Source organism: Eptesicus fuscus, chromosome 2, assembly GCF_027574615.1.
Source record: "Eptesicus fuscus isolate TK198812 chromosome 2, DD_ASM_mEF_20220401, whole genome shotgun sequence".
In the NCBI taxonomy this organism is placed as follows: domain Eukaryota; kingdom Metazoa; phylum Chordata; class Mammalia; order Chiroptera; family Vespertilionidae; genus Eptesicus; species Eptesicus fuscus.
Window position 1 is genome coordinate 15538163 of NC_072474.1, and position 15339 is coordinate 15553501.

Here is a 15339-nt window from a genome sequence, read left to right on the forward strand (position 1 = left end):
GGAAGTTAAAAGGCAGATGTTTTGTTTGTGTTGTAGAGTGGATATTTGGATGAGCAAGACTTGATGAAAGCAGTCACCACACAGCAAAGGAAGTGAGAGCAGAGATGAGGTCGGATGCTTACGCTTAAGAATGAAACTGTTTGTGAAGCAATAACTAGCACTCATTAAAGACAAAACAATAGAACTAATGAAGGTATCATCAGAGATTAAGAATACCAATTATACATTTGAGACCATTAGTCTTAACTTCAACATTGGCCTTTTCAAGCCCCCCAAAATGAACTTCAATACTGTCCTAGCAATTTCACTTAATGAGTCAAAGACTTAGCAATTTTGGATAGTAAAATGGTGTTGTTTATAGCAACAAAAATTTAGAAACAATATTCAAAAACGGGACATCATAGGATGAAGACTTTGAAGTCATTAGAAAATTGGAAAATGTATGAAATAACAAGTTCATATGACTATTAAATGAAGAAAGCAGAACCTAAATCAGCACAGCAGTGTGTTCCAATTATCTATATATATAAACAAGGTATATGCTAATTAGCCTATTCAGGAAGAGGCTGCATCACGACCCGTTCAGGAGGAGCTGCGTGTGCAGATGGACGGGAGGGGACTGCGCTCCGCCTCCAGCCCCAGCAGCCGTGGGGAGGCTGGGGCTGGGGGCAGGCCAGAGTGGAGACACAACACACAGGAGCACCTGTACCCACCCAGTGGCTTGGAGCACACAGCCACCCGAGTGGACACAATGCAGCAGCTGGCGCTATGTGAGTCAGGCGCGGTCCCTGGCCCCCCCGCGGGGTGCTTCCTCACCCAGCGGGAGGAGGGGTGCCTCCTCATGTGACTTCATTCGTGTGCTAGGCATCTAGTCTATATATATAAAAAGCTAAGCGACCAGCCAACTTGGCCGGTAAGTATGAAGCGCAATGACCACCAGGGGACAGACGCTCAACATAGGAGATGCTCAGTGATAGCAATTCTTGCACTCTGGGACCCCTTGGGATGTGTCGGAGAGCCAGTTTCAGCCCAATCCCGGCAAGCCAGGCTGAGGGACCTCACCTGCCAGAGGGACCCCGCTCATTCCCCAGACGCCCTTAGAGCTGCAGCACTGCCCCAGGTGTGGCTGGCCAGGAAGGGACCACAGGAGGTTGGCTGCAGGGCATGTCCAGCCCGTTCTCACCAGTCTCGCCAGTCCTGCCCCACCAGCCACCTCTAATTAATTTCCTTTCAATGTGCACAAATCTGTGCACTGGGCCACTAGGAAAATATACAAGTATTAGAGGCCCGGTGCACAGATTCATGCAACCGTGGGGTCCCTCGGCCTGGCCTGCGCCCTCTCGCAATCTGAGACCCCTTGGGTGATGTAGAATAGCAGGTTTCGGCCCGATCCAGACAGGAGGGAGCCCAATCCTGTGCATTGAGCGTCTGTCCCCTGGTGGTGAGTGCACATCGTAGCGACCAGTCAACCAGTCGTTCAATTGCTTAGGCTTTTATATATATAGACTAGAGGTCCGGTGCACAAAATTCGTGCATGGGGGGGGGGGGGGTCCCCCTCAGCCCAGCCGGGACATCCACCTCCCCACCAGCTTGATCATGCCTAACCACCTCTGCCTGCCTGCCTGGTCACCCCCAACTGCCCCCCTCCCCGCCAACCTGGTAGTCCCCTACAGCCTCCCTCTTCCAGCCTGGTCGCCCCTAACTACCGCCCTGCTGGCCTGGTCGCTCCACACAGCCTGTTGTTCAGTCATTTGGTTTTCCCTCACTAACCCCCTTGCCAGCCTGGTCACCCCCAACTGCCCACCCACCAACCTGGTCACCCCTTAATCCCCCCCATGCCAGCCTGGTTGTCCCAACTATCCCCTCTGCCAGCCTGGTCGCCCCTAACTGCCCCCCTTCCTGCCTGATCGCCCCAACTGCTCCCCCGCCAGCCTGATTGGCCCCCCCTCCGCCAGCCTGGTCACCACATGCAGCCTGCTATTCTGTCGTCCGTCCAGTTGTTTCAGTCATGATGGCTCCTAGCTTTTTATATATTAGGATTACAGGAAAAAAAGAGGCATGAAATATAAACATAAAATGTTGGCATTATATCTGAGGAATAATAGGTTCACAAGTGAATTTCACTTCTCCCATGTACATATTTTCCAAAATTTCTAAAATGAATATAATTTTACTGCATGTAGCATATTTAAAACACATAGCATTTTCCTTAGGAAAAAATCTCTTTGCCTATAATTTGGGAGAAGGGTGTCAGGATGTAGAAAAACAATGGAATGCCTACAGAAAGAGGCAATAGGAATTGGGTAAACAGTATAAAAGGAAAGCATAAAGATGATGCAGACAAAGTTTCAACTAATTAAAATTTTATCTTAAGTCAGACCTAACAACTACACCCCCAAAAGTGAACTTTCTTCAAATCTTCCTCGACTGTCCTTTGCCATAGGCCCTGATATCAGAACTAAATACATAAGCTATTTATTGATTAAAGAGGCTTTTAAAAACTTTCCTAAAGATTATAATGTTTTCTATTTTAAAAAATGTATTTTAAACTATAATAAGCACCTCTCTTATTAATGAGCTTTATAAACCCAAGAGTTCCCAGAGTAGGAATTCCCTATATCCTAGGCAACATGATTTTATAATTCTCTAAAATACTTCAAGTACAATTTCATAGCTTATACATTTCACTTGCAAGTACCTACATTTTAGTTGTTCAATTACACTATTCTATCCTCCATGAGACTTGGCAGGCAAATATGGCCAGTTAACTATGAGTTCACTGCTACTACTGGAGCAACACAAAAGAAAATCTGCATGGTATCACACAAGTAGTAACCTAGAAGTGAATACTAAGTTTACTTCCATATAAAATTTTTATAAAGAATGAAATAAAGTAACTTTTCTAACTGTGCAATAAAACCAGGATTAGACATCTTTAATCACAAAGGAGATTAAAGATTAAGCTGATGACAGAAATCACATTACAAATGTCTAAACACAGAAAAATGCTTCAAACATGTTTACAATGTACTAAATCAAAATGCTTTCTCACACAACCAGGATAAAAACCATTACCTCATTGCTGGGAGCCTCATGCTCAGGAATCACATCTCGATGCTCATTTTGAGAAACTGATGCGCTAACAGAAGATGATGTGCTTTTTGGAGAATGGAAGGCATTGATGAGATGACTCAAAGGAACTGTAACCTAGAAAATTATGTAAGTTGATATTTAGTGTGTACCACCACAAAATGAAACATTTCAAAGCATATATCTAAAATTTGATACTTCTCACCTTCTCCCCTACACCATCCTGTTCTAAGTCACCATCACTAATATGTAGATTTTTATAATAACCTCCTAACTGCTCTCCCGGGGTATGCTCTAGTAAAACTAAAGTCAGATCCATCACTCCTGCTCAAAACCCTCCAATGGCTTCTCTTCTCACTAAAATAAAAACCAAGTCATAAATGCTATGATACATAAAGCCCTCCTTGGGTCTTTATTACCTCTCTGAATTTATTCCCTAGTATGCTCCTCCCCTTCATTCTCTCTGCTCCAGCCCGACTGGACTCTGTTATTCCTGAAACACACCTGGCAGGTTTCACTTCAAGGTCTGCACATTATTTATTCCCTTTGTGCAGTTAGTAGCATGGCTCGCCCTTAAACCCTCTTGATTTCTTTTTTTTTTTTTTTTTTACAGAGAGGAAGGGAGAGGGACAGAGAGCCAGAAACATCGATGAGAGAGAAACATCGACCAGCTGCCTCCTACACACCCCCCACTGGGGATGTGCCCGCAACCAAGGTACATGCCCTTGACTGGAATCGAACCCGGGACCTTTCAGATCACAGGCCGATGCTCTATCCACTGAGCCAAACCGGTTTCGGCAACACTCTTGTGTTCTTAACTCAAAAGTTCATCTATGGATACTGAGTGTACCACCTTCCTGCACTGTGAATCTCTGCATTGAATTTCACTGTTAAAGTTTTGAAAGCTCAGGAAGCCTGAAAATCTACAACTGCGGCAACCACCAAAAAGCTGCGAGCCCCAGAACACTGGTCCCCAATTGGCGCAAACACGCGGATTTAGAGGAGCTCTACACTCCACCACGGAAAGGTCAGATTTCGCCTGGGATAAGGAGAGAGAGAACTACATAACCACACATCCAGAGAAGAGAGACCATGGGTAGACAAAGAAACAGACCGCATAGGGAAGAAAAGCAGGCATCACCAGAAAAGGAAGTAAACGAAATAGAGGCAAGCAACCTGTCAGAGAAAGAATTCAAAGAAATGGTAATAAGGTGGCTGAAAAGAATGGAAGACAAATTCAACAATATGAGTAAGAACCAAGAGGAAATGAAGAAGAACCAAGAAGAAATGAAAAATGACATCGCTGCTGTAAAGAACTCAATAGAATGTATCAAGAGTAGACTAGAAGAAGCAGAGGACCGCATCAGTGAGCTAGAAGACAATGTGGGAAAAAATACCCAAGTAGAGCAGCTTCTAGAAAAAAAACTAAAAAGCAGGAGGAGAGCCTAAGGGAACTTTGGGACAACATGAAACAAAACAACATCTGCATAATAGGGGTTCCAGAAGGAGAGGAAACTGAGCAAGGAACAGAAAACCTGTTTGAAGAAATAATGACAAAAAACTTCCCTGATATAGGGAAGAAAAACCCCACACAAATACAAGGAGCTCACAGAGTCCTAAGCAAAATGAAGCCCAAAAGACCAACGGCAAGGCACATTATAATTAAATTGGCAAACACCAACAACAAAGTAAGAATCTTAAAATGGGCCAGAGAGAGATAGAAAGTTACAAAGGAACCCCCATCAGACTAGCAACTGATTTCTCAACAGAAACTCATCAGGCCAGAAAGGAATGGAATGAAATATACAAAGTCATGCAAAGGAAGGATCTGAATCCAAGAATACTGTACCCAGCAAGGCTAACAATCAAAATTGCAGGTGAGCCGAAACCGGTTTGGCTCAGTGGATAGAGCATCGGCCTGTGAACTGAAGGGTCCCAGGTTCGATTCCAGTCAAGGGCATGTACCTTGGTTGCGGGCACATCCCCCGTAGGGGGTGTGCATGAGGCAGCTGATCAATGTTTCTCTCTCATCAATGTTTCTAACTCTCTATCCCACTCTCTTCCTCTCTGTAGAAAATCAATAAAATATATTTTTTTAAAAAATTTGAAGTTGAAATCAGGAGTTTCACAGTCAAAAAAGGACTAAGGGAATTTATCACCACCAAACCAGCAATGCAAGAAATGCTAAAGGGTCTGCTGTAAAAAAAAAAAAAAAAAGAAAAGAAATAGGAAGTGAAGAAGGAACACAGGGGTAAAGAATAAAAATGGCGACAAATAAGTACCCATAAATAATAACTTTAAATGTAAATGGATTAAATATCCCAATCAAAAGACACATGGTAATGGATTGGATAAGAAAACAACCCCTATATCTGCTGTCTACAAGAAACCCACCTCAGAAAAAAAGACGCACACAGACTGAGGGTGAAGGGATGGAAAAAGGTTTTCCAGGCGAATGGAAATGAAAAAAAGCTGGGGTAGCAATACTTATATCTGACAAATTAGATCTCAAAGTGAAGGACATAACAAGAGATGAGGAAGGCCACTTCATAATACTAAAGGGAGAAATCCAACAAGAAGACATAACTCTGGTAAACATATACGAACCCAATACAGGAGCACCCAAATACATAAAAAAACTACTGGAGGATATCAAGGGAGATATTGACAGTAATAATACAATCATAGTAGGAGACTTTAATACCCCACTATCACCATTAGACAAATCCTCTAAACAAAAAATCAGCAAAGAAACATCAATCCTAAATGACTCACTAGACGAGATGGAATTAATTGACATCTTCAGAACATTTCACCCCAAAGCCACAGAATATACATTCTTCTAAAGTGCACATGGGTCATTTTCAAAGACAGACCATATATTGGGTCATAGCAAAGTCTCTTCAAATTCAAGAAGATAGAAATCATATCAAGCATCTTTTCAGATCACAGTGGCATAAAACTGGAAATCAACTACAATAAAAACAATCCAAAAAAAAATAAAAAACATCATGGCAACAAACAACTCTATTCCAACAAACTGGACAACCTGGAGGAAATGGACATATTCCTAGAAAAATATAAACTTCCAAAATTCAATCAGGAAGAATCTAAACAGCTCAATAGGCCAATAACTATGGAAGAAATTGAAGCAGTCATCAAAAAGCTTCTGGCAAACAAAAGCCTGGAGCCAGACAGCTTCACAGGGGAGTTTTACCAAACATTCAAGAAAGAACTAAAACCTATTCTTCTCAGACTATTCCAAAAAATTCAAAGGAAGGAACACTTCCAAGCTCCTTCTATGAAGCAAGTAATGCCAAAAACAGATAAAGACAACACAACGAAAGAGAATTACAGGCCAATTTCCCTCATGAACATAGATGCCAAAATCCTCAACAAAATTCTAGCAAATCAGATATAGCAGTACATCACAAAGATCATACACCATGACCATGTAGGATTTATCCCAGGGATGCAAGGATGGTACAATATCCGCAAGTCAATAAACGTGATACATCACATAAACAAATTGAGAGATAAAAATCACATAGTCATATCAATTGATGCAGAAAAAGCATTTGACAAAATCCAACACCCTTTCTTGATAAAAACTCTCAAGATGGTGGAAATAGAAGGCTCATACCTCAATATAATAAAAGCTATATATGAGAAACCCACAGCTAACATCATACTCAATGGGCAAAAACTAAAACCATTTCCCCTAAGAACAGGAACAAGACAAGGATGCCCACTCTCACCACTCCTGTTTGTCATAGTACTGGAAGTATTAGCCATTGCAATTAGACAAGAAGAAGAAATAAAAGGCATCCAAATTGGAAAAGAAGAAGTGAAGCTGTCCTTATTTGCAGATGACATGATATTGTACATAAAAAACCCAAAAGACTCCATCAAAAAACTAATAGATTTAATAAACGAATTCGGCAATGTAGCAGGATACAAAATTAACGCCAAGAAATCTATGGCATTTCTATACACCAATAATGAACTTACAGAAAGAGAGACTGAAAAAGCAATCCCATTTACCATCGCACCAAAAAATTAAAGATACCTAGGAATAAACTTAACTAAGGAGGTAAAAGACCTATACATGGAAAACTACAGGACACTGAAAAAAGTGATAGAGGAAGATGTAAACAGATGAAAGAACATACCATGTTCATCGATTGGTAGAATCAACATCATTAAAATGTCCATACTACCCAAAGCAATCTATAGATCCAATGCACTCCCCATTAAAATACCAATGGCATATTTCACAGACCTAGAAAGAACTCTCCAATAATTCATCCGGAATAAAAAAAGACCCCGAATAGCCACAGCAATCCTGAGAAAGAAGAATAAAGTAGGAGGGATCTCAATACCAGATTCAAGCTGTATTACAAAGCTACTTTTCTCAAAATAGCCTGGTACTGGCACAAGAACAGACATATAGATTCAATGGAATAGAATAGATAATCCAGATATCGACCCAAACCACTATGCTCAATTAATATTTGACAAAGGAGGCATGAACATTCAATGGAGTCAAGACAGTCTCTTCAATAAATGGTGTTGGAAAAGTTGGACAGATACATGCAAAAAAATGAAACTAGACCACCAACATACACCATACAAAAAAATAAATTCAAAATGGATACAGGACTTAAACATAAGACGGGAAACCATAAAAATACTAGAGGAATCCATAGGCAGCAAAATCTCAGACATATGCGGAAAGAACTTCTTCACTGATACTGCTCCTAGGGCAATGGAAGTTAAAGGGAAAATAAACAAATGGGACTACATCAAAATAAAAAGCTTTTTCACAGCAAAAGAAGCCATCAACAAAACAACAAGAAAGCCAACTGTATGGGAGAACATATTTGCAAATGTTATCACTGATAAAGGTTTAATCTCCAACATCTACAGGCAACTTATACAACTTAACAAAAGGAAGATAAATGATCCAATAAAAAAATGGGCAATTTTTTTAAAAATTCTATTTAAAAATGGGCAATAAATAGAATCTTTTCAAAATAAGACAGAAGGAAGGCCAAGAGACACATGAAAACATGCTCAAAGTCATTAATTATCCGAGAGATGCAAATCAAAACAACAATTCGGTACCATCTCACACCTGTCAGAATGGCAATCATCAACAAATCAACAAATGACAAGTTCTGGCGAGGATGCAGAGAAAAATGAACCCTCGTGCACTGCTGGTGAGAAAGCAGACTGGTGCAGCCACTGTGGAGAACAGTATGGAGTTTCCTCAAAAATCTAAAAATGGAACTCCTATTTGACCCAGTAATCCCACTCTTAGGAATATATCCTAAGAAACTAGAAACACCAATCAGAAAGGATATATGCACCCCTATGTTCATAGCAGCACAATTTACAATAGCTAAGATTTGGAAACAGCCTAGCTGCCTGTCAGCAGATGACTGGATCAGAAAACTATGGTACATCTACACAATGGAATACTATGCTGCCATAAAAAATAAGGAATTCTTACCATTTGCAGCAACCTGGATGGAACTGGAGAACATTATGCTAAGCGAAATAAGCCAGTCAATAAAAGAAAAATACCACATGATCTCACTCATTTGTGGATAATAAAGAACATTATAAACTGATGAACAAAAAGATAGATACAGAGGCAGTAAAGCATCAAACAGACTGTCAAATTACAGCGGGAAGGTTAGGGAGAGATGGGGGAGATAAGAGGTCAACCGAAGGACTTGTATGCATGCATATAAGCATAACCAATGGACGCAAAACACTGGGGGGTGAGGGCATGTATGGGAGTGGGGGGGGGGGGCAATGGTGAGCTATGTACACATATAATACCTTAATAAAAAATGGGGGGTGGGGGGGGAAGAGCAGTGCCTGATACTAAAAAAAAAAAAAAAAAGTTTTGAAAGCTCAAACTCCAGCCCAGACCAGAGCCTAGGAGGCTATGGTTGAGAGTTCCCACTTTCTAATCACTAGGTCTTACTGATGACCAGCCCAGCCCTGATGCTATCTTGTATATAAGCTATTTATTGGTTAAAGAGGCTTCAGAAAATCTGGTCACTTTATTGATAGAAATCGCCTTATTCACTTTATTAGCATATATCACTTTACTAGCATAAATCCAGGAGTGATTCCAAAGGACTTCTTATAAATAATTACACTTCTATGGCTCACAAAATTCCAAAGGTTTTTTTGCCCTGGCCAGTTGGTTAGCCATCATCCAGATACACCAAGATTGCAGATTCAATCCCAGTTCATATATGGCACATATAAGAATCTATCAGTGAATGCATAAATAAGTGGTATAACAAAATCGATGTTTCTTTTCCTAAAATCAATAAACAAAAACTCAAGAAAAAAACAAATTCCAAGGGATTTTGAAACTCTGTGCTAAAAATTGGGAACACAAAAGAAATCTTTATTTTGTATTATACTACACTCTAAATATAAATACAAATTCAAAGTGGCAAGGGATTTTTTCTTTATATTACCTTATTTTTCTCTATTTTATTTATATAATTATTTAGTATAAAATGTTTCATAAATTATATTTTATTTTTCTTTTATTCATAAATTCCATATTTTATTTTTGTTATTCAATACCACAGCTAAGTGAAGCAACAATGCACAAAGTAGATGATAGAGAAATATTTGTTTAGTAAATGAATTAAATAGGTTCTTCTTATCCAGGTTTTGTACTATGTGCTTTACTTATATTATTATTTAATCTTCATTTAACAGCCATAAACTTGTTACTATTACACTTCCTATTTAATTAAAACAGCAAGAATTTAGATAAGTTCAGTGGCATATTCAAAGTCACACAGCTAATAAGTACAGGAGCAAGAATTCTAACCCAGATAATCTGAATCCAGATTCTAAGTAAAGACTTTTCATTTCAGTTATTGATATAAAAATAAATTTATTACATGTTAATTGAAACAGGCTGTAAAATTATCTGTAATATCTGTTCTTAACTATGCCAATACATATTTGTGTAGAGATAAAAAATATAAAAGAATTTATTTTAAAAAGTGTTCTCTTTGAATAGATTACAGATCATCTTGATTTCATTATATATATATTTCTTTTCAGCATTTTTGGCAATGAGCTGTATTATTTTTAGAGCCAGAGTGAACAATAAGTTCTTTTAAAACTAGGGGAATAGCCCTGGCTGATGTGACTCCCATGGTCAGAGTGCCAACCAGAGCAACAAAGGGTTGTAGGTTCAATTCCTGGTCAGAGCACATACCTGGATCGAAGGTTTGATCCCGGGACCCGGTTAGGGCATGTGTAAGAAGCAACCAATCCATTTGTCCCTCTCACATCAATGTTTCTCTCCCTCTCCCTCTCTCTCTCCCTCTCTCTCTCCTTCTCCCTCTCCTTCTCCCTCTCCCTCTCCCTCTCCCTCTCCTCTTCCCTCCCTCCCTCCCTCCCTCCCACTCTCTAAAAATCAATGAATCAAAATGAAAAGGGAACCCACTGTATGGGAGAACATACTTGCCAATGATAAATCTGATAAAGTGTTAATATCCAAAATATATAAAGTACTCATACAACTCAACAAAAGAAATATAAACAATCCAATTTTAAAATGGGCAAACTGATGAACCGAGTGGATCCAGAGACATGGAAGCATGAAACAGAGTGCAGAATCTCAAAGGGAAGTTGGGGAGGGTGGTTAGGTGAGAGATAATCAACCAAAGACCTTGCATAAGCCATGGACACAGACAATAAGGCATGGGGGGGGGTGGGGAAGAGTAGGCAGGAAGGAGTCAATGGGGGAAAGAGAGGGACATATGTAATACTTTCAACAATAAATAATTATTTTTTTAAATAGGCAGAAGACATGAATAGACATTTCTCCAAAGAGGACATACAAGAGACATGAAAAAATGCTCAAAGTCACTAATTATCAGAGAAATGCAAATTAAAACCACAATGAGGTATCATCTGTCAGAATGGCTATCACCAAAAAGGCAACAAACAAAAAGTGCTAGTGAAAATGTGAAGAAAAGGGAACACTAGTTCACTGCTGGTGGGAGTGCAGATTCCTGCAGCCAATATGGAAAACAGTATGGAGTTCCCTCAAAAAATTAAAAATGGAACTTTTATTTGACCCAGTAATCCCACTTCTGGGAATATATCATAAAAAGCCCAAAAACACCAATCATAAAGAATATATGTGCCCCTATGTTCATAGCAACTTATTTACAATAGCAAAGATTTGGAAACTGCCCAAGTGCCCATCAGTGGATAAATGGATAAAAAAGCTGTGAGACATTTACACTGTGGAATTCTATGCAGCTATAAAAAAAAAAAAAAAAAAGAGGGATCTCTTAACCTTTGAGACAGCAGGATGGACCTGGAAAATATTATGTTAAGTGAAATAAACCAAACTGAGAAAGACAAGTATTACATGATCTCACTTATTTGTGGAATGTAATGAACAAAATGAATTGACCAACAAAATAAGACCTGAAGGTCCGTTTGTGGTAGCTCAGTGGATTGAGTATCGTCCCATGGACCAAGAGGTCCCAGGTTCGATTTCCAGTCAGGACACATACCCAGGTTGTGGACTCGATCCCCAGTAGGGGGCATGCAGGAGGCAGCTAATCAATGAGTCTCTCTCACCAATGATGTTTCTATCTCTCTCTCTCCCTCTTTCTTCTTCTCTGGAATCAATAAAAATATATTTTTTAAAAGACCCGAAGCATGGATGCATAGAACATACTGACATACCTCGAAGTGGGGATGGGGGGGACAAGAGGTGAACCAAAGAACTTATATACTTAGAACTTATATACTTACTAGAGGCCCAGTGCACAACATCCGTGCACACAGGGAGCAGGCCTAAGCCAGCGGTCAGACATTCCCCAAGCAGGCCTAAGCCAGCATTCTAACATCCCCTGAGGGGTCCTTAGTGCTGCCCAGCTGTGACCCCAGCTTCTGCCTGAGTGGTACACCCCTTGTGGGAGCACACAGACCATCAGGGGGCAGCTCCTGCATTGAGCGTCTGACCCCCTGGTGGTCAGTGTGTGTCATAGCGACCAGTCATTCCCCTGTTCGATTTGCATATTAGGGTTTTCTTATATAGGAGGATATGCATAGCTCATGGACTAGGCAATAGGGCAGTGAAGATCTGTGGGGGTGGGTGGGGGCTGGGAGAAGGGAAGAAGGGGGGATGAGAGATATTTGTAATACTATCAACAATAAAAAATATATATATATTTTTTTAAATATATTTTCTTGATTTTTTTACAGAGAGGAAGGGAGAGGGATAGAGAGTTAGAAACATCGATTAGCTGCCTCCTGCACACCCCCCACTGGGGTTGTGCCCCCGACCAAGGTACATGCCCTTGGCTGGAATAGAACTGGGACCTTTCAGTCCACAGGCCAATGCTCTATCCACTGAGCCAAACAGGTTAGGGCTAAAAAATATATTAAAAATTAATGGGAAAAATATTCTCAGGTAGGATTAACCAAGGGGAAAATGTTACCATCAAAAGAGATTTTTAAATGAACCGAGAACAAAACTTTGTTACAAGTGTTTATTCTTGAGAGAAGATAATTGCAAACTCTTGGAATCATTTGCTTCTCTGCCCCATCTTTTGCTTTAAGAAAAGATGGGGAGGAAGCTGAATCAAAACTTTAACTGCAGGCTGTCAATGACGTGAAAATATCTGTCATTTCTGGTTCCCCCCCCCCCCCAAAAAAAAGAAAGAAAGCTTTCGTGGCAGATTATCCAAATTATTACAGCACGTTTCGGTTCAATTTCATTTAAAGGTAAAGAAAGAATAGGGGATCGGAGGCAGAAAAATGGAAAGCAACTATTTACTTGCTTCCTTCACATCTATGGCAAGGAGGTCTCCCCCACCCAATCTCTACCCCCGAATGTCCGGCACTAAACAATGCCTGGTAGATTCTCTAGCAAAAATTCCACGCAGTCAACTCGGCCAGCCGAGATCCCCATCACGCTTCTGTCATGCCCCTGCTTCACCGTCAGCCCTTTCCTCTCTGCGACGCCCCTGATTCCTTCTTGCCCCCAGAACTCACGTTGGTCTAATCGCTTCCCTGCAACGACCCCTTAGGAGAAACTGCTTCCAAAAAAAGCAAATGGCAAACAGACGCGGGGAGGGGGGGGGGGGGGGGGCTGGGGGCTGGGCGGGATGCCGGGACTCACCTGGGGTTGCACCGTGCTCGAAAGGGAAAACATCTCCTCCGGGCCCTCAGCGACCTCACCCGCCTGCTGAAACTGCCCGTCCGTCCACGCCAGGCAGGGAGGCGCTGAGCCCTTTTTCTCCCTCCCCTTACCCGCACTCTGCCTACGAACGGAAAATGGCTTCCCCTCCCTAAAGCTGCGGCACCGATCATCTGCCCCGGAAAGCAAAGGTCTAACGCAACAGTACTTCCGGGGCAGGGGAGCACCGCCCCCGCCAGACCCGGGGCAGCCCTCGGCCTGCCTTCGGCGTGTCTGCCAGTGCCGCTGGCGCCGGGAGTAGTTGGTGTTCCTGTGGAATAGTACATTTACCGACCCGGAAGCTCCTTTGGCCCTATTTTCCTTTTCCTTAGGGACCGGCCTCCACCCTATTAAACCTTTCTACAGCTTCCTTATGCAATCAATGTATTGTGTCCCGACTGGAATAGAATGGGCTGTAAGGTCTTTGGTTACAAGTGTTGTATGCTTTCACAATAAGTAGAAAATTCTGGCTCTCGATCTTTATCTGTTTCAATCAGGCAAATTACATCCCGTTAAAATGTCTGATTACGCCACCCGATTCCTGCTCTTCCAGTTTCTCTACCTCTACCACGTCACTAGCCACCCTTTTCCAGAACAAACCCCACCGGTTTACATTTCAGGGGGCGGAAAGGGGGAACTGGGGTAGGTCGCGAAGCAGTTTTTTAAAATGCAGGAAGTCGGGATTGCAACAGCCTCCTTTGAAGGTCGAGAGTTAACTCCTCAAATCCCGCGATTGAGCGTCAGGTACCCGTGGTCCCTTTTCTTGTTTGTAGCACCGCCTGCCCACCCCCTCTCATGACAGAGAAGGCGGGCAGGGGTCACTGCCCTGGTTGGTTGGAGAAATTCCCAGCGTCCCCGCCCTCACTCCCATTGGATCCTTCGGCGTCTGCCAAGGGGAAATGACCGGAATGGGGCTGCGCTGGGCTGGACTCGGCGAGCGCGGCGGCGTGGTGACGTCACGGCTGCGGGCGGCGTGGGCGGAGCCTCGCTTTGAACCCAGTTGGCGGGAGCGGTGGCTGGGACGGGCACTCTGGCGGCGGCTGCAGGCTTCAGCCTGGGCTGGCCTGCAATGGAGTCCACCGCGGGGAGCGAGAAGGAGAGTGGAAGAGGCGCAGCTACAGGGAAGTGCGTGAATAGGATCTCGGTGCCAAGACCTCCCTCCATTGAGGACTTCACCATAGTGAAGCCCATTAGCCGTGGCGCCTTCGGGAAGGTGTATCTAGGACAGAAAGGCGGCAAGTTGTATGCAGTCAAGGTAAGCCCTTATCGCTGCCCCCTGAATTAGGCAGGCTCCGGGGCCGCTGGAGCAACTAGATTGGGTGGCCCGGCTTGCTGACGCCTGCACTGACCGCTGCGAGCTGCCTTCTCACCGGGGTGACATCAGCCCAGGGCAAGTTGGTTGTCTCAACTCTGCCCCACCCTTCTCTTCACACCGCGATTGCTTAGGAGACACCAGAACTTCTGAATCCTTTATACTGATTTGGCCTTCACAAGGATTAAGTTTGAAACTTTAAATTTTAAAGTTATTTTCCAAATTATGTTTTAATTCCATCCGTTTTATATAGATTAATGTCTGACCTACTATATAGCGAGAAGATCTCATTAAACAACCTCATTTTTTACCATTAAACCTTCCATTATAAGTCTAGAATGTACTTTTATTTAAAGATAAACTGAAATATGTCCTAAACCAGCCTTTCATCCTTGCAGCAGTATATAGCATTCCAAAAGCATTCAAGAGCTTTCAATGTGTTTAAAGTTGTTCCAGTCATTCTTGGTTATCCAATCTCGTAGTTTCAGATTACTCACATTTCAGCAGTTAGTGTTCACGATAAAGGGAAGGGGAGAGCTGTCTGACTAGCAGGAGAAAGTTTCAACTTTCTCTTGGACATTGCTATATAAATGTCTAGCAGGCATCTCCATATTGTACTTGCCTAACTTTCACCACTCCTCTCCACTAACTGCCTCAACTCTGAACCTCATGCATTCCCTCT

The 15339-nt window shown here is 42.2% G+C and overlaps 2 protein-coding genes across 7 annotated transcripts in view; one reads left to right on the plus strand and one right to left on the minus strand.

The window, feature by feature from the left end:
• YME1L1 (YME1 like 1 ATPase) overlaps nt 1–13471 on the minus strand; it is a 69195-nt gene extending 55724 nt beyond the window's left edge. Inside the window, exons 1-2 of one of the 2 annotated variants that reach the window (XM_054725614.1) lie at nt 13289–13471; nt 3076–3207 (exon numbers count right to left, since the gene is read on the minus strand). In XM_054725614.1, the coding sequence (XP_054581589.1) occupies nt 3076–3207; nt 13289–13321 (165 nt within the window). In that variant the 5' untranslated portion in view covers nt 13322–13471. The remainder of the gene's footprint in view (nt 1–3075; nt 3208–13288) is intronic. The other variant, XM_054725618.1, reaches the window with a different exon arrangement.
• A 943-nt stretch (nt 13472–14414) lies between these two features.
• MASTL (microtubule associated serine/threonine kinase like) overlaps nt 14415–15339 on the plus strand; it is a 49906-nt gene continuing 48981 nt past the window's right edge. For all 5 annotated transcript variants that reach the window (XM_054722615.1, XM_054722605.1, XM_054722621.1 and 2 more), the window contains exon 1: nt 14415–14600. In XM_054722615.1, coding sequence (XP_054578590.1) covers nt 14415–14600 — 186 coding nt within the window. The remainder of the gene's footprint in view (nt 14601–15339) is intronic.